The sequence below is a fragment of the Choristoneura fumiferana genome, chromosome 11 (assembly GCF_025370935.1).
Source record: "Choristoneura fumiferana chromosome 11, NRCan_CFum_1, whole genome shotgun sequence".
Lineage (NCBI taxonomy): Eukaryota > Metazoa > Arthropoda > Insecta > Lepidoptera > Tortricidae > Choristoneura > Choristoneura fumiferana.
The window spans coordinates 17,011,539-17,037,607 of NC_133482.1; the positions used below are offsets into that span (position 1 = coordinate 17,011,539).

The 26,069-nt window shown below is 38.1% G+C and overlaps 1 protein-coding gene across 1 annotated transcript in view; it reads left to right on the forward strand.

Moving 5' to 3' along the window:
• Window positions 1-24,925, forward strand: part of LOC141432873 (neural cell adhesion molecule 2-like) — a 141,338-nt gene extending 116,413 nt beyond the window's left edge. Inside the window, exons 7-17 of the mRNA XM_074094683.1 lie at window positions 5,505-5,646; window positions 7,388-7,518; window positions 8,119-8,278; window positions 10,215-10,371; window positions 13,504-13,643; window positions 15,250-15,386; window positions 15,848-16,010; window positions 16,934-17,084; window positions 17,577-17,737; window positions 20,203-20,297; window positions 23,807-24,925. Coding sequence (XP_073950784.1) covers window positions 5,505-5,646; window positions 7,388-7,518; window positions 8,119-8,278; window positions 10,215-10,371; window positions 13,504-13,643; window positions 15,250-15,386; window positions 15,848-16,010; window positions 16,934-17,084; window positions 17,577-17,737; window positions 20,203-20,297; window positions 23,807-23,929 — 1,560 coding nt within the window. The 3' untranslated portion in view covers window positions 23,930-24,925. The remainder of the gene's footprint in view (window positions 1-5,504; window positions 5,647-7,387; window positions 7,519-8,118; window positions 8,279-10,214; window positions 10,372-13,503; window positions 13,644-15,249; window positions 15,387-15,847; window positions 16,011-16,933; window positions 17,085-17,576; window positions 17,738-20,202; window positions 20,298-23,806) is intronic.
• Window positions 24,926-26,069: the final 1,144 nt, after the last annotated feature.

The window sequence follows — 26,069 nt, forward strand, 5'->3', positions numbered from 1 at the left end:
CCATTACGAACATCGACTCATTAAAGTCTTCGACTTCGGGCTGCTAATAGACGCTCGTTCGTAATTCCTTATTTACCGCCCTTAATACACAATGTACTATTATCATCGCTTTGGCAGCGAATCCAACAAAATACAATAACCATTATGTTAACCAAGCCATGGCGGCCTAGTGGTTTGACCCACGTTTGACCTATTACCTCGCAAGCAGAGGGTAGGAGTGAGTCTCATGGTAGTTTCAGAACTGAAAAAAGGATAGCTGAACTCGTCTGGCTACTTGACGTTTAGCCAAGATGTACTAATACGGTATTTGACTATTTTGTATATGTTTTATAAAATACAACTACGCAATGCCTGTTATCGAATAGAAAAACATTTTTTAAGGTACCTTTACAAATAACAAAGTTACACAGGTTTGAAATTCAAGATTAGACAGAGAAAGACATACTGGCATGTGACGTCACACGCCAGTACCGCCATACTTGCTGCACAGAGAAAAGCGTTTGAGAAAGAGACACTAGGTATGTAGATTTTTGAAAAAATCACTATTTAAAATCCATTGTCAACCGATTTAAATTTTCTCTTCGCTAAACACTATCTGTTTATCTATATTTTCATAATAATATTAAGATATGGCAAAATCAGGAGTTGTCAAATACCGTATTCAGGGACCAAAATAATGCTAATATTGTAAAACTGGTATTGTAATTCTAACTTTTAGCTACTATGAGTAGTAGGCATTAGTTTTGTAGTCACCCTATTTATGTTACAAGCAGCAATTTTTTTTTGTTACAGTCAGCAAATCTTTTTTTTTCAGTGAGTCACGTTGTTTCTTAGAAGTTTATTTTTTGCTTATTTTTAAATTTGCATAGAATTGTCAGTGCGCTAGTCGCACTGGGCTACTTTAATTGGCGCACAGGGGGCTACTACGCCATTTGAAAATCGAAGTTCGTATCGTACGGGTCCTCTAATAAAACACCGTAGTACCTACCATCAGTGGTACTATCTGATGGTACCACGGTAAAGAGGGTCTCACTCTCGTAATATCAGCGTTAGCGCGACGGCAGAAGTACGCAGTTCGAAGTTCGAACTTCGTAGTACATAGAAACACAGGGAAGCTTAAAGTTCCATCTTACAGACTGGCTAAAACCAAAAAGTCTTTTCTGGGAAATTGCATAGGTTTTTTAAAAATATTATAAATGAAACGGATACAAAATTCAGATCTATTGTCAAGAAGACATTAATATCAAAGGCGTATTATAAAGTTAATGATTATATTATCATGGACAGGGATATTTGGAAATAATACCGATCCGCATTAGCGATCCCTTCAAATAGATAACCTACTGTGTTAAAAATAAAGTTGTGTTAAATACATACTTGTGATGTATACATATCATTTAATAATATTGTAAATCTGTTTTTAAAAAAATATATATACCCCGTTGAGTTTCTTGCCGGATTCTTCTCAGCAGAGGTTTTTCCGAACCGGTGGTAGATTTTTTTTGACATTCATAAGTGCTTGTTGTGGCCTAAATTGAATAAAGATATTTTGACTTTGACTTTGACTTTGACAGGCCCTGACCAATTAGGAGTATCACAGTAGTTTTAAAGCTACCAGTTAGGCGGGTTTACGTGATTCCCGTTATCCTTATTTTATGCGACCGCTTCCCACCGATAATCCTGCAGGTCCGCAAATACATGTTACAAACAGTATTTGTATTTGCGTTGTATTTGTATTCACGAGCGGCCCCGTGTCAAGGGCTTTCCGTAATTCTGGATCTAATAGTTGGGACGCAAAGTTTTGCTTGTTGGAATTTTACGTACAGTCACCATCAAATATTTTGTAGCGGCCAAGGTGATCAAAAATATCGATACATGAATTCTAAAGGTGCGACCAAACCGCTGCTTAAAAAACGGTGACGGCACGGAATCGCAGTGACGCACCGTATGCGCACCGTTTTTTTTAAAACCCGACGCAAAAAGAGGGGTGTTATAAGTTTGACGCTATGTGTGTCTGTCTGTCTGTCTGTCTGTGGCACCGTAGCTCTTAAACGGGTGGACCCGTGATGATTGGGTGGTGAATGACCTTTTTTTTAATATGACTCGATGGCAAACGAGCAAGTGGGCCTCCTGATGGTAAGAGATTACACCGCCCACAAACATCTGCAATACCAGAGTTATTGCAGATGCGTTGCCAACCTAGAGGCCTAAGATGGGATACCTCAAGTGCAAGTAATTTCACCGGCTGTCTTACTCACCACGCCGAAATACAACAGTGCAACGTCACTAGAACATTGTCTATGTGGGTGGAATGGTGGGGTTTTCTAGACAGCGATGTCAATTACCGTTTTATATACAGGTGACGTCATTCACCGCTTCGTTGCGGCCGCTGTGTGCCGGCACCGCTAATCCTAGGAAACCCGAGCTTGAAAGTTAGGTGATGTATGTCTTCCAAAATCAGATTTGCAATATTAGAATTATTTTGGTTCCTTATTAGTAAATTTTGGCTAAACGTCAAGTAGCCTAACAAGTTCAGCTATCCTTTTTATCAGTGTTGGTGAAATAGGGGCTAGGTATATACATGTGTATCGACCAAACCAAACAATATTTTCCGACGAAATCTTCATATTTACTTTACAAACATATTTATAGGCAGCAAGACAATGCAAGACTTTCTCACGACGTCTTAGTAAGCAGATTCATAAAGACCTTTTCATATTTCTGAAACAAATTTCTGGCACCTCCCAAAGGCTTCAACCTTATTTCGAGAGCGGGCGTGAATTCAAACATTTCACCGTTAAGTCTATGAAAGCTACATGTTTTGGCAACCATTTTCGTAGCCTAAATTTTCAGTAGAAATTGAAGTATAGAAACACTGGTTGATTTAGTGGAAACGTGATGAACACGAGAGTATGAAAGGGATTCAATTATATTTTTGTATCTGTTAAAATCACTTGTTTTGTTAAGGTTATGCGCTCCTTCGCGCTTCGGGCAGTCGGGTAAAAATAACCTAACCGACAAAAACTTGGAAAACTTTAAAGTTCAATATCTCAAAAACGGCTGAACCAATTTTTATGAAACATGTCTAAGAACCACTGCTAGAAACCTGCTTTCAAATAAAAAAAAAACTGTTTTCCAATCAGTCCACCCGTTTAAGAGCTACGGTGCCACAGCCATGCAGACACACATAACGGTCAAACACCCCTCTTTTTTCGTCGGGGGTTGAAAATGGCCAGTTGGGTTTCATAATCATAGTCAAAATACCATATACGGGACTAAACGAAACGAAACGAAACGAAAGTTTAAAACGTTTCATAATCATTCTCAACATTTTAGAGGACTCTTGATATCGGACTATATACCTACTTAATATACCACCTATTTACCTGCTTAGTCCCAAAGTAAGCAAAGCTTGTAGTACAGGTACGGGGCAACGGACAAACATTCCATATTAAACTCGGGCTGGTTAGATCATTTTTCCAAAATCCTTATTTACGAGTTCCTATTACGTAATTTCCATTCGCGATTTTTCCCAAATCCTCCCCCCCCCTTATGGTCTCTGCTCCTCCTTCTGTGTGCTTTTGTTCCTTCGGGCCAACGCAAACTTATCCTATCTATGTTTCTGTGTCAATTAAAATTGTCAAAAAAAAAGATTATGAAAATAAGCTTTACTAAAAAATCATAGAGGAAAAATAACAATTTTGCTGCTAGGAAATAACGATTCTGGTAAATTGATCCAACCAGCCCCCCCGACTCGAAAATAAACATTCGGATTTTTCATACAAATGTCTTAGTCAGTCTCAGTCATATTGGGTTACACTCTTTCCCGGCCCGGATAATACCCGACCCTGTTTTTCGTGAATTTACACGCTCATAGAAGCTTATGTCAGTTTCTATGGGCGTGTACACGAAAAACAAGGTCGGTATTCCCGGGCCGGGAAAGAGTGTCACCCGTCATATTCTTTAACAATGGACTATACGTCGTTAAAAAAATGGCCCATTTGATTTACGTGTTTAATGGGATTCCAATTAATTTCATACCTCAAGTATCCGTGTCAAACAATGATATAGACACGCGAAATCCTGCTCGACGTTAGCAATTTGGAGCGTGCCTCATTAGTTTAATTTAACTTCGCTTCCAATTCGCCCCGAGTTCGACTGATAACGTCATTAGACCTCGTATAAAAGATCGAGATATCACGTTTAAATGCTAAACAAAATCGATAATTGTTACGTAACTTCCATCTTTTATCTTTAACTTCAATTTTAATATGAAAAATTGTTTCAGTACTGTAGAATCATGAATGTATTTGATAAAGTTAAATTAGCCATAGCTTTAGAACATAAGGATAGACTGGGAGAATTAGTTAGATATGACAGATCAAAAAGGCTCCGAACCCTAGATAATAGTAATCACTTCATCACTCCAAAATGTCAAAACATTTATGGCAAAAGGATCTGGTCCTACATCCTACCTCAAATACTAAATGATTTTCCCAGGGCTACAATTGATAAAATAACTAGCAACCCTAAAAACATAAAAAACATAATTAAGAATTTACTTATTAAGGGCAACTCATAGCCTAGCAACTAAAATCTTTAAAAATAAAGGTTAGCTTAGAATATCAATTAACTAATTGTAAAATTGTTATGAAATAAACAGTTATAATTTTTTTTTTATTCGGATGTACGTACTCCTAAAAGCTGTTAAGTATTTTGCAATTGTGTCGTTGTTTCTTACACTAGTGTTTGTTAGTATACACCTAGAAAAAAAATGTTCAAAAAACCTGAATGCATCGTGAAGGGCCAAAACTAGACTAAAGCAAACTAAAGTAAGTATACGAGTTCCGCGCGAACGGAGTCGACACTGTGTCTGTGTGGATTCTCAACATGCAAAAGTTTCACTTTGCAAATTAGTACCCTATGAACTGTATGGAAAAAGTTTTCTTTGATTCGTGGGTGTTCTAGTACTTTAACCTTAGTTGGTCTCAAAGAGTGTTTTAATCTAAGTCAAATCTGTCAATTTTCTCGCTGACTGCTCATTTTATCAAAAATCTGTGAATGTCGATTGTCATCACTCAAAAAGTTAAAGGTCTCCTAAGAGCATTTCCGCGCAAGGGATCTAGTAGCTGCCCTTGCTGCCCCATCTCAACTGTCCACCCTGTATAGGGTGGGTGGGTACTCTAACATATTCTCAGCTAAACATACTTAATAGACTAATAACGTCTAGTCAATATTTGCTAGCTGAAACGTAAATATTTTCCTAATAGACAACTAAATAACGATCGATTGGCAAACATGTCTCAACGTACCTACTTAAGATTTATTTGCCTTATCACAGTGTTTGTATTATAGTCCTATAACAAATTGAATTCATCGTGACATTGGAATCTAATAACCTATTTAGTTCCAGTAGACTCGTTAAGATACTCACGAACTCTTCGCCTTTCGTATAGGATCAAGTAAATTATTTAAATTATGATGTTCTTTATCTTCTCCATCAGTTCTCGGAGAACAACGCAACAGTCAGCGTCCTGACCTTCGTGCCAGAGGCCGAAGACCACGAAACCAACCTGGTCTGCCGCGCCGAAAACCCCCGCGTGCCCGACGCAGTCTTGGAGGACAAATGGACGCTCAATGTTCATTGTAAGTCTAATTTGACGGTCGGTTTTCGACGAACAAATAGCTTAGTAGTTACAGAATCTATTTCAAAGGTTAACGTCTCAAGTTTGATGTTTGGTCGGGGAAGGAATTTGTTTAAATGAATGTTTTATTTAGAGTCTGGAATGTTTACTATGTTATGTAAAAAGTATTATAAAAGTGCATAAACACAAAAGTGCCTTTTTATAGTGAAACATGAAATTGAGCCTAAAAATCATTCATGTCAATCACTTCATCCGCTTTTTCACCGTTTCAAAAACATTTGAGAGGCTCCTCAAAAAGTAATCAATTCACCTTATAAAATATCCAACGAGGCAAAGCGATAAAAATCCCGACGGAAGATTAAACTTTAACCAAATTAACGTTTCGGAGGAAATCCTCGAGTAAGTATGGAGTACCAGGGAAGCGAAGTTTTGATATTAATCAAATTTCAGGAGAAACCTTAAGAGTCAACGCAAGGCAACGAATTAATAATAGATAGAAAAGATACATGCAAATATAAGGAGCGACCACACTGCTACTCTAAATACGGAGACGTAGACGTGCCGTGACGTTTACGGTAGGGCACTGGCGAAACTGACAAAAACAAAACCTTTATATTTTTGCAATGTCTGTCTGTCTGTCCGTGAATTTTTTCAAACACTTAGTATCAGAAAGCTTTAATTTGTCGAGTGAATACAATGATCACGCTCAAAGAAGATAATACAATAAAATTTAAAATATACTTTAGGACTATGTACCAACTTGTACAGTCGCCATCAAGTATTTAGGAGCGGATTCACGCGGTATAGTTTTTGGGATAAGGAGCTAAAACATGTGGGTGAAGTGCCTTTGAGACCTAAATAAAAAACACCGCCGTACTACCATCAGTGGTACTATCTGATGGTACCATGGCTGGGCGGATAACGGTAGTCCAACTTTTGGAACTACACTGTGATAACGGTAATGGGACTTTTGGGATGAAAATATTAGTGCCACTTGTCCCATGGGACTACTGGGACGTAATCGTCTCAGTTGTCCCATCAATGGCACAACTCAATGGGACTAGTGGGATAGACGGGCGCGCCGTCAGCATTATGCTGAGCGAGGTGTGGTCGCTCTTATAACGAGGCGAAACTGAATGAAATCGAGTGCTAAGTTACGAGTGCCGTAGTGTTTGAGAATAATTTGTAAGAGCTGACGCAAGAGAAAAAAGCGAACTACTAAACTGTTTAAATTGATTTTCAGAACGTATTTTTTCATTAAATTATTTTTCAAATAAAGTATTGTGAAACTAAGTTTTTTTCTATTAAGTAGTAGGGCGTTTTTTTTCTAAACGTACCCTTTTCTTTCATAATGTATTTTATTTTTTCATACAAAATTTTCTGCGTTGGTTTTGTGACACTAAACTAACTGTTTTAGGACATTTTTTAAAGTGTCTGAATCGATTGTGCTCTTAATTCTGAGTAGGGAAAACCATTTTTTTTTTCATAAAAAATGCCCTTATGCCTGTTATCTTCAAATTTAAAAAGAATCCACTTCTACAGAATAGTCCTTAAATAATATCCTGAATAGATAACAGTTTCAGAAAAAAAAACCATTTATGCATAAGGCTTATAATTAATCATGTGGGGAAAATATTTTTATATTTTCCACGAAAAGCCAAGGCCAGAGGAAAGGAATTTTTCGCAGACGATGTCACAAGCAACAGATTCCTTATAATAATAAACTCATTCCAAATTCGCAGATGTTCCCGTCGTAACCTTAAGGATGGGATCCAGTTTGAACCCAGGCCATATTAAGGAAGCGGATGACGTTTACTTTGAATGCAGCGTGAACGCCAACCCTAAGGGTCATCGGCTAATGTGGTATAAAGGAGTAAGTATAATATAGGGGGGGGGGGGGGAACATCACCATCAGCCGTAGGACGTCCGCTGTTGGATATTGGCCTCTCCCATAGACCTCTGTATTTGGAAAATGCAATAGCATAAGTACATACGAGGAGTATATATGTCGGCGCCCGATCGTAAAATCCGCCAGATCGCAGATCGTAAAATCGTTCAAAACTCACCGCTTAACGATTTGCCTAGTGACATTTAGGCAGATCATGAAATTCCTAGGCATATTATTATCATGAAACACCGCTATTTCATGATTTGGCCAGTTTAGGCAGATCATGAAATTCCCAGACTTATCATGAAACGCCGCAATTTCATGATTTGTCCAGTTAAGGCAGATCACGAAATTCCTAAGCACATTATGAAACGCCGCCATATCGGATTTTGAACTTTTTTTTGGATATCGGATTTTGGAAGCAAAATTAGTATATGGAGTCAGGACTTAAAATTACTTGAAATACATTTTGATGAAACAATAGTTAAGGTTAACGACTGAATCCGGTTCTGCCACTTCTTTCTGGCGATTTTACGATCTATAAGTAGTAAAATTAAACAATTCATATTTAACATTTTATTTTAGGTACACGAAATAATCCACAATGCGAGTTCCGGTATCATTCTAAGTGATCAAAGTTTGGTGCTGCAGAGTGTGAACAGAACAGCAGCGGGGGACTACAGCTGTCTCGCTTCTAACAGCGAAGGGAGTGCCACTAGCAATCCTGTGTCACTGCAAGTGAGATGTAAGATACTGTTATATAAGCTATCGCTGGATAGTGTTAGTATCAAGAAGTCGCATTGAAATTACAGTTTTAAGGAGCGCCAGCAGGGGGCCAGGCCGCTGTTTAAAAAACGGTGACGGTACGGAATCGCAGTGACGCATCGTATGCGCACCTTTTTTATTGCAATGTCTCCACACCGCTGCTTAAAATACGTAAACGGTGCGGAGCCGCAGTGACGTGCCGTAAACGTCAGGACTTTACCGCATGCTCTCCACACGTCACTGCGATTTCGCACCATGTGCGTAGTTTACGCCGCGGTGTGAAGAGCACCAAAACCAAAAGGTTGAAACGCCTGCAGGGCTACTATACGAAACTTTAAACTCGAAGTTCGTGTCGTGTGGTCCCTCTGACACTTATACTATTTAATACAAGAGCGAGAGGGACGCTTAGATACGAACTTCGAGTTTCGTAGTAGCCCTGCTGATCTAGTCTCAAACTAAGCCAAGCTTGTACTTGAAGGGTACTAGGCAACGTCCTCTGTTAAACAAAGGCCTCCCCTTAGAACGCGACAGTTAACGGCAGCTCGCCACTTGCATCCACCTAGTGGGAGACCTGTCAACGCTTCGTCTTCCAGTTTGTAATAACCACTCGATGACCTTTCTCCCCCAACGGTTATATCTATTCTTCGAGCGATATGGCCCGCCCCGTGGCACTTCGAGCTATGTCGTTGACCTACGTCTTCAGCAAATTCCTTAATTTAAGAATAATTATCATTTGTATAAATGCCTCAAGTTTTCTTTCCTTTAAAATACTTCATCGTTTGTCTTTGCTAAAAATCTTGTGACCATTATTAAGATATTTCGATGTTGGAATAAACGGAAGTTATTTTAGTCTTCGGAAACGTGTTAATTTAGACTGTCGGTTGAGGAAGCGAAAATTATGAATATATAAAAGGTTTTTGAATGCGATTTGAATACTATTACCGTGATTTTGTTGATTCAGGCTTATTTCGGAATGATAATTCTTTCTTATAGGTAGCTTATATTACTGTAAAAATCTGTTGGATTGTTCCGTCTCGTTTCGGTTGAAATGGACTAATGAAACTCTAGTAAGGCTTACTTACTCGTAAATACCTACCTACAGAGCACAATCATGTATGAGCGTTAAGCGTTTTCTCTGTCTATTGCGTGTACTGTAGAGTAACTAGCACCAATATCTGACACAACAAGCGTGCATAAATACCTATCTGATACGACTCTATTTCTAGGGTCGGAAGAACGTGTCAGATATTTTTGCACGCTTGTTGTGTCTGATGTTGGTGCTGGTGACTGTACAGTACAAGCAATAGACAGAGAAAACGCTTAACGCTCATATATGATTGTGCTCTGTAGGTAGGTATTTACGAGTAAGTAAGCCTTACTAGAGTTTCTAATGAAACTCCATTTCAACCGAAACGAGACTGAACAATCCAACAGATTTTTACAGTAATATATAAAGCGTGCATAAATACCTATCTGATACGACTCTATTTCTAGGGTCGGAAGAACGTGTCAGATATTTTTGCACGCTCCGCATTAGCAGATATTAATGCTGGTGGGTGACACTCTTTCCCGGCTCGGATAATACCGGGTTGGAAATACCGACCCTGTTTTTCGTGTACACGCCCATAGAAGCTCCTGTCAGTTTCTATGGGCGTGTACACAAAAAACAGGGCTGGTATTTCCATTTCGGTGTTATCCGGGTCGGGAAAGAGTGTCACCCATGCTCGTGACTGTACTGTCAAGCAAATACTGCCTGGCGAGTTTTCCGGCCGCGCAATGAACCAGATAATACGCTATATTATCGTGGCTTTGCTGGGCTGTTTGCTAATTATCACTTTGCATTATAAACATAATGCATAGCAACAAACTGCATAATGACACATACTTTTTACTTAATCCTTTATATTTGGCAACAGACGCGCCGATATGCAAGCTCGCAGAAGACGGGGAGGTGTATGGTGCCTTGAAGCAGGAGACTGTTCTATTACACTGTGCGGTGGATTCCAACCCAGCGCCCAGCAGTTTCAGCTGGACCTTCAACAGTTCTGGAGAACAGTCACAAATTTCAGCTGGGTAAGAAAGTTTCGATACGACGTAAATACAAACTGAATACTTAAATGAAAACTGCGCTGGAAATCGAACCCAGGTCCTCAGCATTCCGTGCTGCGCGCTATAACCCCTACACCACCACTGGACAGGAGTCTAGACACCACACATTTTAGCCTGATTTTTAGCCACTTAAGCAGCGACACGAACGACATCTATGTTTTAACTCTCATCCTCCTTCCTTCGGAACTAACCGCTCATCCGAACAAGAGATGTTGCTATAAAGCAATCAAATTAAGATTGGTTTTTGGATACACATACAACGTGCAATAAAAACCATAATAATATATTATCGTAGGACGTGTAGTGAAAATATGTTAATAACATGCGTAATGTATAGCTACATGATACTTTTTTGGGTTCCGTACCTCAAAAGGAAAAAACGGTACCCTTATAGGATCACTTTTTGTCTGTCTGTATGTCTGTCTGTCTAGACCCCTTTTCTCAGAAACGCGTGAAGATATCAAGCTGAAATTTATACCAAATACTGAGATCTACTGTCCCTTAGAGCTGTGAAAAAATCAAACTTTTAAGCCAACGCAATCAAAAGATACAGCCGTTTATGTTGCAAAATTCCAAATTTTCGAAACTCGCAAGGGAATCAAAACCTGCAGGATACTTCCCGTGAACTCAGAATCTTGAAATTTTCTATGAAGGTAGCTATTATAACACAATCAACTAGAAAAGTCTGAAAATCTTGATTTTTTTATGTCTGTCTGTAAATATTCATGACCAATATGATCTAACCCCACTGCGTACATTTTGCTTAAGAGTAATGCTGTGCATACACTGGATTTTTTAAATCACTCGAAAAAAGCGAGAAATATCTTTACTTACATACCTATAAATGTGTACGGAGCCCTCGGTGCGCGAGTCCGACTCGCACTTGCCCGGTTTTTATCATCATCATCATCGTATTAGCCGTAGGACGTCCGCTGTTAGACATATAGACCTCCCCTATAGACCTCTAGTTGCTACGATTGGAAGCGGCCTGCATCCACTGAACCCGCGGCTTTAAACGTTGGTGGACGTCCTACGCTGCGCTTTTGGCTACTTGTTATCCAAGGAAAATCCCCGCCGAAAGGCAACGACGTCGCGGGCAATATTCTATTAGAATTAGAACTGGGTCCCTGGTCGGCTGACATGAGGGCCTTCATGGGGGCCTTGTCGTCCCGGCTGATAGAGACCTCAGGAGACCCCAGAGCTGGCGTTTACCTCTCCCAGAGAATTTCTCTGACTGTACAGAGAGGTAATGCCGCCAGTGTACTGGGGTCTATGCCGCAGGAGGGCCTGTTAGATGGTATTTTCTTTTTATAGTTAGGAATATTTATGTAGTTTTTATTTGTTGTACCATATTGTTGTACCTTGTGTTGTGTTCCTTAATATAATTAAATTCAAACTAAAAGGTAATAATAATCTCAAAATTTATAACAATCAACAAACAATAATTATTCAAGTGTCCTAGAATGGAACTAAGTTTGAAGTAGCTAGTACCAGGAATCAGTGAAATCCACCCTCAAACATAATGCTTTTACTATGAACAAGATTCTAATTACTTGACTAAAACTTTATTACGAGTACTCTTTCGACAAATCAATTAAACTGGTTTTGTATTCGAATACCAATTGAATTTAGTTGTGTATTATTGTATTTGGCGCTCCAATTTGGTCTATATCTTTTGATGAGGGATTAATTTGAATTTTAGAACGGCTGGAAATTCAGAATTACTTTCCTACACGTTGTGTTGTTTGATCAATCAAGCGCAGTGAAAGGGAAACAAAACTGTATCTGAGTAACTTTTTTTTAACTTTATTGTTATAAATAATTTGCTGTATAAAATCATAAATAATTTGCTGAATTTTAGGCTATGTAATATGTATTGTTTATATCAATCCAACTTACTTATATAAAGTGTAAATAAACCGATTTTATCAAAATTCTTGTCTAAGCAAGTGGATCGCATCTAAAACACATTCATCTGTAATTCATGTCTTTTAACTAAACGTATAATCACTTTTTTCACCAAAATTCACTTGATTTCAATATTTAATTTTCATTTGAAAAATCTTCGTCAAAATCGGACGTTATTTCTTGAATGAAACATGGGTATAATCTTTAGTAGCATAGACTAGAGTAGAGATGGTGGTAAATTTACATATTAAAAATCGATTAATACTCGATTTAGTAAGCAACTTTTGTTTACTCACGTTAAAATTAAAAAATAGTTACTGCTTCTGTAATTGAATAAACAGGTACCTATTGTAAACAAATTACACAAAAATTTAATACCTTTGAAGATTGGGTTTTTGGAATCTTTTTGTATTTTTTATTTCAATTCCCAATTTTTACTTTTACGGTCATCCCGTAAAACCTAAACCTAAACCTAAATTGAAATACAAACTGAAATATAGATGCACAGAAAAAACAGAAAAATAAGACCATCACTGGGAATCGAACCCAGGTCCTCGGTAATCCGTACACCACCAAAGCTACACCACTGATGGTCTACCTATGATGGGGAATACCTTTGATCTATTCAATTAATAATTTACTGAACAGATTAATGATTTCGCACTAGGTTCTAGGTTTTCACATCACTAAATGTAAATGGCGTCTTTGTTTACACTTTTCATAAATTGGATTGACATAACCATACGTTATCATCAGCTATAGGACATCCACTGTTGAACATGGGCCTGCCCCATAGGCCTCCAGTTGCTTCGGTTGGCAGCGGCTTGCATCCACCGTGAACCTGCGGCTTTTAACCAGGTCATCCGTCCATCTCGTTGGTGGACGTCCTGCGTTGCGCTTGCCGATCCGCGATCTCCATTGGAGAACTTTCCGGGCCCAATGGCCATCGGTTCTCCTTGCTATTTAGCCTGCTTATTGCCACTTCAACGAGCTAATTCGCTTGGCTACGAGCGACCCTTGTTCTTCTGCGTTCTCATTTCTGATTCGATACCATGGAGAAACCCCAACGCTATTTAATATACTATTATAATGTGAATGAACTAAAAGAATTTCCTTGAATTTCCTGCGCAAAGTAACGCCTGATTAAATAAATTATTATAATGTGTTCTGTTGTATTGTTTTAAACAGATCATACACCAAGTCGGGCTTCACCTCAACTCTCCGATACACGCCTGTCACCGACATGGACTTCGGGACGATATCGTGCACAGCCTCCAACACTGTTGGCAGACAGGAGTCCCCATGCGTGTACAAAGTTGTCGCTGCTGGTATACACATTTTTTTACAAGCTTTTATTTAGTTTCACTTGTCCCGTTGTCTGTCTGTAGTCAAATCTTGCAAGTTAAATTCGTCCATCTTCGAGTAGTCAGATTGACTTGAAATTTGGCATACTTATGTAAATTGCGGGACAATTATAATATAATAATCTGATAGTGACATCCTGGTAGTCCGGCCAGGATGTTCTCCGTAGGACGGAACTCTTCAACGGTTAATGGTATAGACTTGAATTTTAGTAAGCAACTGTAGTTTGGATGACAATGCAAGTAAGGTCGACAAAAAGTACATTCAGCAAGAACAACTTGTATTAAAAATAAAGTTTTACCAAAAACTTATTTATAGATAATATTTATAATGGTAACTTTACTGGTTGGTGTATTTTTACGAGTATCTAAGATTTCATTTTGAATTAGCCATGTTGTACCGCTTGTACCCAAATAAACATTAAAACATAATCTAACCAACTTAAAATGTTGAAAACCCCCGACTTGTCATTTCAAAGTTCAATATCTCAAAAACAGCTGAACTGATTTTAATGTAACATAACTAGTAACTACGAAAAAGTAAATCGCTTTCACGTAAAAAATGGTCTATCAGTTTGGGAGCTACGATGCCGCAGAGAGACAGGAAGACATTGGCGTCAAACTTATAACACTCCTCTCTTTTTGCATCGGAGGTTAAAAATATGAAAATTAAGATAAGAAGATGTGTCATTACTTGTCAGCAGCGTCATACTTACTGCACACAGAAAATCGTTTTATAAAGAGACAGACTATACATAAGTAAAATATTTCTGAGATTCTTTGCATAATAATATGGAAAATTTGGAGTTGTCAGATACCTTATGGTCTGTGTTGCGTTTGAGCTTGTCTCTGTGTTAAATATTGGCCGTAGTGTATCTTTATTAAAAAAAAATAACGCTTGATGAATGCAAAAGTGGTATAAGTCAAAATATGAAAATAAGTAGGTAGTAAGACTGTAATGGACTTGCCACTTTTGCATTCACGCAGCGATATGTAGCATATGGAGTATAATTAGGAGTTGTCAAAATTAACTATTAAAATGACTATTAGAATTATTTTAACATTTACCAATTTATTTATAAACAAACAAATAAAATATATACAATAATTAACAGAAATAAATAAAAAAGAACTAAAACTAACTTACTCTAATCCTAAAAATCTATATTTACAAATATCACCCAAGTCGTTGCTATTGGGCAGGGTGCCCATAAGGCTGGCTGCGTTTCCTCGTTATATGGCAATGCCAATACGTTGATCGAGGAAAGACCCAGCCCTATGGTCACCAGTGGAACGGGCAAGCTTCTTTTTTAAAAATTTATATATATTTTTTTGCTTCGGGACCCCACGGACCAAGCGTTTCAACAGCAAAGGCCGCAAATATGAAATTGTTTGCCAGATTCTCATATTTACGGCATTTTTCTGTTTCGGCCGTTGCAGCCGCCGCACCAGCCTTCAATGATGTCTTAGCAAGATGAGACGGCGTCAATGTGTCCACACATGTGGCGTCCCAAATAAGCAGCCGTCCCATTTGCCAAGGAACAAGCGTCATTCCGTCATTATTTTTGTGCAGGTAAACCAATGCCCTTAGAAAATTGCACAGTGACCAACCAAAGTGCAATGGGTTTGCAAGTGGACTGTCTGGAAGGTTTCGACGGTGGTCTTCCTCAAGTTTTCTACATGGAGGTGCTTGAGCTGCCTTCTTTACTGGTATGCCCTTTGTTTTAATTTTTAAAACACAGGAAGAAATCCAAACTATAACTTATTGTACAAAGTTAATAACTGAAAACGTCAAACACTCCAACAGTCTGTTCATTTGAAGTTAGTTAATTAGATAATTTTCAAATAATTACCTCAATTATTTAAAAAAAATAATTTTTTTTGCTAAGTCAGTAATTCTTATTAATTTCTCACTCTGCACTCTTAATTTTAACTAGTCAGCAGAGTAAGAAATTAATTAGAATTACTGACTTAGCAAAAACTGGGCACAGTGAAAAAATGGATTTAAAAAAAAACCTGCTTTAAAGTACTTTCATAACTAAGTACTTTCATGCTTTCAGTTATTTAATTAAGGACGGCGGAAAGTGACTTTATTTTATACTTTGTAGGTATTTACCTATATATTCTATAGACTTTAACCAAAAACTGAACAATTTTCCACATCTGTTCAGATAAAAGCCAACATATCATCAAACACGACCCCTGTTTTTGAGGCCCGCGACCTTGACGGCAGATCAAGCTATGCCCTCAAGATATATGCAGCCAACGCTAAAGGAAGAGGCGACGAGATCACAATCTACACAGTGGCTCTAAGATCACCGGATAAGTTTACCGGTGAGGGATGGCGTAATATTTCTTCTCTTTGTACCGTCGCTGTGTGAATTGATTAGGGTTTGTGTAGAGTTGTGTGTTTTTGGTTTGTGTGCCGTCGTTTTGTAAAATGTGCCTTTATTTGTATGAAAAGTAGGCAATTTTTGTCTGCGATTAGATTAGACAGATCTAATCAGATTTTTTTGTAAATACAATACAAAAGCAGTATGGCAAACGAAAATACAAAAGCTGTATCTATAGAAAAGTTTACTTTTTTGTTAGGGTACTTACCGACTATTATAAATAATGCACTTGTATCGCAACGTATGTGAGTTGTGTTTGTTTCTGTAGGTATTTTTGTAAAATAATTATTAACTAGTTTATCCGTGGCTTCACACGCGTAAACTATTCGATCAGGTAGTGTGCCAATTGAAATTCTGGGATTTTATAAAATCCCCCTGCGAATTCCCGAAATTTGTATAGTGGTCTTCATTGAGGTTGTGTTAAGAACACTGTCCAAAATTTCAAGACTCGAAGCCCAGCGGTTGAAATTTCAAGATTTTATCCCTGCCCCGTGGAAATATCGGGATAAAAAGTAGCCTATGTGTTATTCCAGACGTGCCTACATACGACATTTCATGACTCTAAGCCCAGCGGTTGTTTTTCGATATTTTATACAATAAATGCGGCGGTTCACGTCACTGCGATTCCGTACCGTCTCCGTAGTTTAAAAAGCGGTGTGGCCGCTTCTTTTATGTACTAAAATATAGCGTGTATTTTTGTTATAGCCACAAAATTTAACGGCAAAAGTCCTAATAAACACACTTTCATATGTTTGAGTTGGCAAAGTTGCGTCATAACTTATTGCCATACAAAATCTATGGTAAAATCCTGTTTTGGCAGCACGTCAATTTAGAGATATCACCTATCCTATTGCGATGTCACAGGGCCGATTACCTCGCTGCCGCTGTCTCCAATGCTGGCGTCTCTGATGGCGCTAACAGGACTGCTGTGCGCGGCGGTCTGCGGCGTTATCACCGCGCTATATCGACGACACGTGTCGCGGAGACACGACCTGGACAAGCATCCGCCATCTGCGTGAGTTTCAGGTTTACTATGTGGATGACATCGCGACAGTTGCGGGCCGGTGGATATGTCGGCGGCCGATCGTAAAATCTGCCAGATCACGAAATTCTTAGGCATATCGTGAAATGGCTCCATTTCATGAATTGGCTAAGAGACATCCGCCATATCGTTCAAAACTCACCATTTAATGATTTGCTTAGTGACGTTTAGACAGATCATGAAATTCCTAGACATATCATGAAACGCCGCCATATCGGTCCTGACACTTCGCCGGCCGCTGCCGCGGCACGCTCGCTTAGCTCGCTCGGCTCGTGCGTTGTGGTCACTATTCATACTAACAACTCCTCGCTTCGCTTGTCGTACCTAATTTTTCTTTTTTTTTCGGGTTTCGCATTATTTATTAGTGTTTAAATAATATGGAGTGCGGAAACCACTTGTTTACTTGTGTGTGTGTGAAGCGCGCAACTCACAAACACATTTAACATTGTTTCCTTACGTTCGTAGCAACGCGCTCTACATGCAGCGCAGTATGGATTCATTCTCCAAGCCAGAGAGTCTGAACACGTATACTGCTACGCCAAAGTTAGACTACTGCAGCCAATACGAGCTCAAAATTGATGGTGAAGTTGAAGAAACGGATCCTGACATTATTCCGTGCCATTATGGTGAGTTTTAACAACGACTGGCTTTTCGACTAAAATATTGTTCCCAAATGATCAATTTCTCATCTGTTTTATAGACGTACGATTTTTTTCTGAGACTGTAAGCACTTCGCAGGTTTGTGCAGGTTTCCTCACGATGTTTTCCTTCACCGCAAAGCTCGTGGTAAATCACAAATGTAATTCCGCACATGAATTTCGAAAAACTCAGAGGTGCAAGCCGGGGTTTGAACCCTCTGCTTGAGCAAACCTGCACAAACCTGCGAAGCAACTCAGTAGTGCGTGTGAAATTCCCAATCCGCACTGGGCCCGCGTGGGAACTATGGCTCTTGTTCGGAGAGGAGGCCTGTGCCCAGCAGTGGGACGTATATAGGCTGTGTTGATCTGATTTGTAAGCACTTCAGGTCTCAGGTACTAAGGCCGCCTGTACACAGACGTCCGTTGTGTCACCGGACAACGGACGGTTTTTTTTTGCCGGATTTGCGGTGTTTTATGGCTAAGTCGCCGGACAAGTGTCCGGTAAATGTACACACATTCATTGTAAGCCATACAACACCGCAAGCACGAATGCACGAACGAAAGAATCAACAAACTACGAATGAATGATGATGATGTAAGATTGTGTTGCTCTGATGTTGAACTCTGGTTGACTTTGAAACGCGTCAGCGTAGTGTGGTAGTGGCGATAGTTGAGTTTCTGTGATGTGTGTGCTTTCTTAGAGCGTAAAGGTTTATAAACATTTGGTAATTTGGTAAGTAGAATTTGAAAGGTCGCGAGTGAGCAAATTATTTTTTTATACGAGTACATTGATATGGGCATCCGCAAGTCACGCCTGATTCAATCAGTTAGATTCACGTTGGATTACTTTAAGGGCGTATTTATAATAATACCTAGGTACAGTCACCAGCATTAATATCTGCCACAGCGGAGCGTGCAAAAATATCTGACACGTCCTTCCGGCCCTAGAAATAGAGTCTCATCAGATATTTATGCACGCTTGTTGTGTCAGATATTGGTGCTGGTGACTGTACATCTGAACAGTTTGGCACACATGTGCCATACTAATTATAGAGGATGAAACAAAGGGTGCGTCAAGGGGATAAGAGGCGATGCGGGCAAAATCCAAAAATAATTGAACTGCCCGTAGTTTTTCCTTCTGAGGGCCGTTATCGGCAAAAAGAGGTTAAACGACTGCTTGACTTATATTGCGAATCCCAAGGCACATACTCAAACTGTTGCCAATCTAGGGCTATATAAATCACAACAGAACACATAAATTTTACAAAATATGATTGCGTTGGTAGCTTTATATAAAACGGTTGACTTTTTAAGACGCTTTGTTAGAGCTGCTCTTATGATAAATCTTTAACTTAGGAAAGTTGCAAATTTGTTATAAGCACAGAATTTTGTTTTTATTTTTAGGGGCTGTTTCACCATCCATTGACCGACGGTTAAATGTGATGCCGTCTCCGTCTATTCGAACAAAAAAAAATTTAAACGGCATCACACCTAACCGCCAGTTAACACTAATCAATGGATGGTGAAACAGCCCCTTATTCTCATAAATGGATTTTTATTTTTTTACCCCAAATATTAAAAATTTATTTTTTCGTAGATACATAACCTCTTATTTTTCGTTTGGTTTGTCACACGATGTAATTTGTTTTTTTTTTCTTATTTACCCCCGAAAGGTAGCGTAGGTGTCTTCAGACTTATGATGCCACGTGTTTCGTAATGATGTCACATGACGTCAAATGACCTTAAAATTTAGACCGGAAGTGAAGGATTTCTCAAATTTCCGGCTAATTTTAGGTGCGATAGTTTTTTGATTCTTGCTCAGCACAACTTTTTCCACCGCGTGCCATGCATCTTATCATGATGTCATGTTACGTAGGTAACTTGGGGCTGGGCTCAAGGACTATCAGTTCACTGATTTTTATGTGTTTCCGATCAGTAGTTTCGGAGCGAATTAGCTATGATGGACGGACAAATGGATAAGCGAGAGTCCTATAAGAGTTCAGTTTTTTTAAGCAGAGAACCCTAAAGATAGAACTAACCTTAAAGCAGCGAGTTAGAAAGGGTATATTGCCTCCACTACATATCGACGGATGCGTCGGCAGATGGATCCGCAACCATATCTTCGGATAAATTGCAATCCGTCCACACATCTGACAGGCGCGTTGCGTTCGCGCTGTCACCCTTTGATCCGTGTCGAAAAACCGACACCAAACGGATGACTGGCAGATGCATCGGCCGACGTTAAATACCTACCACAGACAAGCAAAAACCACCCTCTACACCTCGGTGGACGCATCCGCAGATACAATCTGCCGACGCATCCGTCGATATGTAGAGGAGGCATTTATGAGAGATGTGTAGGTGACCGCAGGAAGGGAGAGTTGTTGTTTCGTAGTGAAGCGGATCACCCAGTGTTTGTTGAATGAAGTAATATGTTTTTTTATTTGTCACAGATAAAAAATGCAGCAATTATTGTAAGCTGCCACTTCCCGACTCAGAGGCGGAGGCTCTCAGGTTATACTGCGACCCATCGTTGCCTCCTAGTATGGTAAGTTCGTTTATAGGAGGTTTTAATCCTTCGTAATTTTCACTCATAGTCAAAATACCACAAAAAGGACTTATCACGCTAACGCACAAGATTAATATTTACAGTGGCCGTGGTCACGAGTAGATTGAAGTGTGGGGTGTCGGCGTGGGGATTAATGTTCGGAGGGACGATCAGACGTTGTTAGTTTTGTGTTTCGGTGTGATGGGGTGACAAATAAAAATTACCAAGTGTGGGTAGTTCGTGATACGAGTGCCGGTACTATTTGTGATCAAGTGCGGGTAGTTCGAAGGACTCGCGCTGCTAGGCAGACTTGACACCCCACACTTCAGTCTACTCCTGACCACGGCCACTGTAATATGGCCGAAACGTCGAGGTAAATATTACTCGTGTGTGTTTGCGTGATAAGTCCCGTTTGTGGTATTTTGACATGAAGTATAAAAAGTTTTTGTATAACTAACATTTCGGCTAATAATGTCAGTCATAATAAACGCTTAGCACAACAAATTACATAAAGGCGTGCACACTTAGTGTCTTTCGAGCGTCATCGTCTAGTAAACGCCTGCGTAGCGCCGACGCAACGTTCACGTTGCGGTGCCGTGACGTGGCGTCTTCCTTAATGTCAGCGTCTCGTTAATGGCGTTTGTCGAACGTCGGCGTCTTGTCAGCGCTCGCACAGCGTCACTGTGACGCACAGAGCGTAACGCAATCCACCGCATTTTAGCCTCAGTTGAAAAATTAGCGCCAAATAGAATTGTAATTCTAGGAAAAAAAACTTACATCCATCGCACTTCTAAAAAAAACTACAGTGACGTAATTGTGTTTTTTTTTTTCAAAAATTACTTCACTATTTAAAGTTAACATCGATCAAAAAAAAATTCGGGTTTGTCGGGCAGATATTTGTATGAAAATACGAATGTTTGTTCTCGGGTCTTGGGTGTTTAATATGTTTTTAAGTATGTATCTGTATATATAACTATAATTTATCCGTTGCTAAGTGCCCATAACACAAGCTTTGCTAAGCTTACTTTGGGACTAGGTCAATTGGTGTGAATTGTCCCGTGATATTTATATTTATGTATTAGACGCGCGAATATTCAAAATTCGAATTGGTTTCATTTCAAAATCCCCCGTTTTATTCTGACTTTTAACAATACCCTCACAAACGAAATATATTATGTTACATGTAGAATACCTCACCCGCGTCGGATTCCGCGACATTGAAAAATGGAGCGCACTCCACGTCCCGACGTAAAAGCATGGAGCGAAAGAATGCTATAATGGAACACCATGTATAATGGATTAATAACCTAACCAAGAGAAAGTTGGAAAACCCCCGACTTTGTCACTTAAAATTTCAATGTCTCAAAAACGGCTGAACCGATTATGATAAAACATTTTACTATACGAGAATGGTCCATTTAAAGATATAAGATACCACAGGCTTGCCCAATATTTACAAAATAGAACAACAAGATATACAGAACTTATGAAAGACGTAAGCGATCTTTGATTCGGCTTTCCAAAGAAAATATCTGACGCCACGCCACTGGTAGATACTGAATGTTGCGTATGTTAAATAGCAACAAACCCGCAAACAAACAAGCAGTCATCCTTATCTAACCCTACTAACCTACCCTTTTTAATTCTAGGTGACTTTTTTTTTTTCAAATTAACTTTTCTCGAGTTATATCTTGTTTTTCTTTACGGAACACCTGCATACCCGAACATTGACATTTGTTATTTCAATCAAATAAAAGTTAGAGATTAAGATGCAAAAGGGATCGAGCTACGTGCTGCAAAGAAACTTCACATTTTTCACCCGTTTCTCCCACCACACCCGTACGAAGCCGGATTATAATAATATAACTGAAAAAGTAGGTATAAAGAGTTCGTAGAGATCACATACCGACAGGCAGATAGTGTCTATATTAGTCTGCCGAAGTTCATTAGCGCTATCCCGGGACTTATGCAGTTCTCATACTATATTATATGTTCTTATCTGGTTTCTAACTATCTCCATGCTAACTTTCATCTAAATCGGTGCAGGGGTGAAAGCTTTTAGAGGGAATACAAAGACAGATAGACAAATAGAGAGAGTGACTTTCATCAACATCATCTCATGCAGTTTTAATAAGCAGTTTAATTTATTTTTAGGGCACAGGCCTCCTCTCAGAACGGGAGGGCACGAGTTACTTTCGCACTTATATGTTAGTAAGGAGTAGCGATGGATGTATTGATTGATAATTATTAGAAACTGAGTTTTAATCAACCAAATTTGTTTACGTTTAGAATTTCAAACATTTCTGTTCAGAGGCTATATTTTAAAGCCAAAAATACTTCCAACTGACACCGAGTTGGCAGTCAATTTATGACTGACTAACTGGAAAAGAAAATACTATGTACAGTAAGAGGATATATAGAATAATTTTACCTTTCTATAATTAGGTACTCATATTTCTATCTTAATTTTAAGTACTATGTTAATACAAACGAGATCATAATAACGTTTTTTTATGATAAAATGCTTTGTAAAAAGTTTCTATTTTATCACGTCTCTTGTCCATCCATCCTTTGTCACTGTGAACGGACCTATTTTTAACCCCCGACGAAAAAAGAGGGGTGTTATAAGTTTGACCGCTATGTGTGTCTGTCTGTGGCACCGTAGCTCTTAAACTGGTGGACTGATTTGCATGCGGTTTTTTTATTTGAAATCGGGTTTTCTAGCAATAGTTCTTAGACATGTTTCGTCAAAATCGGTTTTGCCTTTTTTGAGATAAGTATTGAACTTTGAAGTGAAAAAGTCGGGTGTTTTCTAACTTTTTGATGGTTAGGTTATTTGAAATTTATTATTTATTTGAAATGTAAATCAGACACACTTTAAATTTTTGCCGTGTTTTTAGTTTTACTGTAGCTACTAAATATGAAAGCAAAATGTAACTAAATTATAAATGCAAGAGTAGGTAGGTATGTTGTAATTTTCTCTATATACCTGCTTTCTGTATCGCTCACTATTTTGGTGTACAATAAAGAGTAGTTGTATTGTATTGTATGTTTGTCGACAAGAACATAAACTTGTTTTATCTCGGAATAGCGCGATAGCGAATTCTTCGTAGACGAATTGACAAGCATCAGTTTAGTATCAGAAATAATATCTTATTCGTACTTTTAAGCAAGCAATTCTTGTAATTTATATATTTCGGGGATTTCAGAAAGGGCTCTAAAGATTCAAAGAAATCTGCTATGTGGGAGTTTTCTCCCGAAAGAATCGATCTAGTTTATTCCTATCTCTAGGAAATGCGTGTTATTGAACTATAATGCTTTTGTTTTTGTAAAATTATCAGCCGCAATAATTATTATTCGACTGGATGGCAAACGAGCAAATGGGTCTCCTGATGGTAAGAGTTCAATTAAATACGTCTCCTAAAAACACGATTAAACCATGAAAATTCCAATTGAATCTCGATCACCCAGGGTGTATACTAAAATTGTAATAAGATCTTGTTTTCCAGTCTTCACAGAGTATATCGGTGGTGAACAGAGGGGTCACCGCTCGGAGCGCGGACATTGCCTCAGCGAGGTTCCGGCCAGAAGTCGTCACGACCAGCCGGAGGGTCAAAGAGAGCTGCATTTAAATTTGTAAAACTTTGCAATCGTTTGAATAAAGTGTGTGAGCGTTTGTAAATCGTGTGATTTTAACGATTGTGTTGGGTGCAATTGACAACATTTAATTTGACTGACCTTAACTGACCTTATTTATAAAGAAATTTCAAATTTGAAAACCCGAAGAAATTATGTTGTAATACGAGTAAGCATGTTTTGTCTCTGTGCGGCAAATGAAATTGTCATAGATAAAATGGTCAAATTAACAGAAGCTGAACATTCGTTTAAGGATGATAAGATAAGGTGTTTCATGTGGATATAAATGAAAATTATAATTTATTTTGAATATTAGCTGACTGTAAATAGTGCTCACTTTATTAAAAAGATATTTGTTACGGGTTCTAAACTATCATTACTTTTATTGAGCTCGCAATGTAAGGATTGAAACTCAGATTCCGCCATAATGCATTTATTTTTATCTGTTTTTTACTTACTAAAAACCTATTTCTATGCCTTTCGTACATCCTTCAATCTCAAATATCTTGCATCTCGCTTTTCGTCAGTATTTCTCTCATTCTATCTCTTTCACTCATTGCGTTTCGTTCCACCTTACACCAATATTTCAATGCAGTTACATGCATCATGATCTTGGGAAGACGAGTATTATTCATTAATGAGTTATTAAAGCTAATAGCGGCCTAGATCCCGTAACAAATATATTAATTTTATAGGACTAAATCAATAAAAAACTGTTATTTAATAAAAATCGTTTGTGATTGAGCAACTAGTTAAGTTTAATATTTATAATATAAAGTTAAAAACGACATGCTTCATTTTTTATATATAAAACAAATCCGCAAACTAGATAGGAACTCATTAATTTATCTAGTGAACATAGGTAGTTAAATGTTGTCAATTAAAATTATGTAGATAATTGTTAAGTTATTTGTAAAAGTGTGTATGGATTTTGAATGAGTTTGTAAGTTGAAAAAGAAAAGTATGTGCAATTTATTTCATCGATTACTTAATATATTTTTTTACAAATTGAATCAAAGTGATTTACAATTTGAGTGATTTTTATCATTGAAACATTACCTTATTACCTTTCTCTTTTGTAACAATAACAAGCACAACAGCTGCTTTTGTATGACATAGTTATCTGTTTTTTAAAAAGAGGGGTGTTATAAGTTTATCATTCGATGCGATTTTCTCATGTAAAAAAGTGAATTTTCTGCGATGATTATTAGGTACTATAGTATATAATATATTTTATGTTTGATAATAATCGGTTATGCCATAGTGAAATTTGAACTGACAATGTTACTAACACAGATATAGTTACTTAAGTTAGTTTGCTCTTCTTCTTCTGAATTGTGAAAAACTAAACTATTTTTTGTAAAAGTCGACGAATGGAATAAAGTGTATTGTACTCAGCGACTAAGGGTATTTTTTTATATAATCAGAATCTAGCAAATTGATCTAAGTTTTGCTTTGAAAGAGATAAAAAGCTTTCATTATAAAAGGACTTCAAATATTACCGAAGAAAACAAAAAAACGAAATGTTCCAAAATAAACCTTGGAATCGTTTTACAAGTCGTAACACAAGATGACTCAGAATACCACGCATTTAATTAAATTTGTGTCGAGGACATAACGACGGTACTTACGTCAAATTGGCAAAGAAAAAAGAAAATAGCGTATTCCTAAAAATAATAGCAGTACTTATACCTACTACCTCATTCTATAGAGCACTTGTGACTTTGCCTTTTATTGTTTTAGCCCAAAACCTTAACCTTTTACAGCTTTGGGCAAGAATATTTTCAAATGGACGACTCTCTACTCAAATGATTACTAGTAGCCTAGTAGAAATGCTTTAATTTAGTGTTTCCTTCTTTACTTTTCTACAATAAAGGGGTTTAAGTACATACACACATATTAAAGTAAGAATTTACTCAAAAAGTTTTACCGACAATAACCATATTGGGTATGGGAAATATTTATTTGTGTGCTTGTTTTAGGTTTGTGTGATGGTTTTGTTTTCCTCTCTAAAACTTCGCACCTCTGAGAAAAGTGGTAGAAAAAAGGTTGTAAGGGCAAATAAGGCACAAATAATGTTCTGAAGTTCTGGATTCTAATTTTAAAATCGTTTTATTTTAATTTATAATAGTCCGG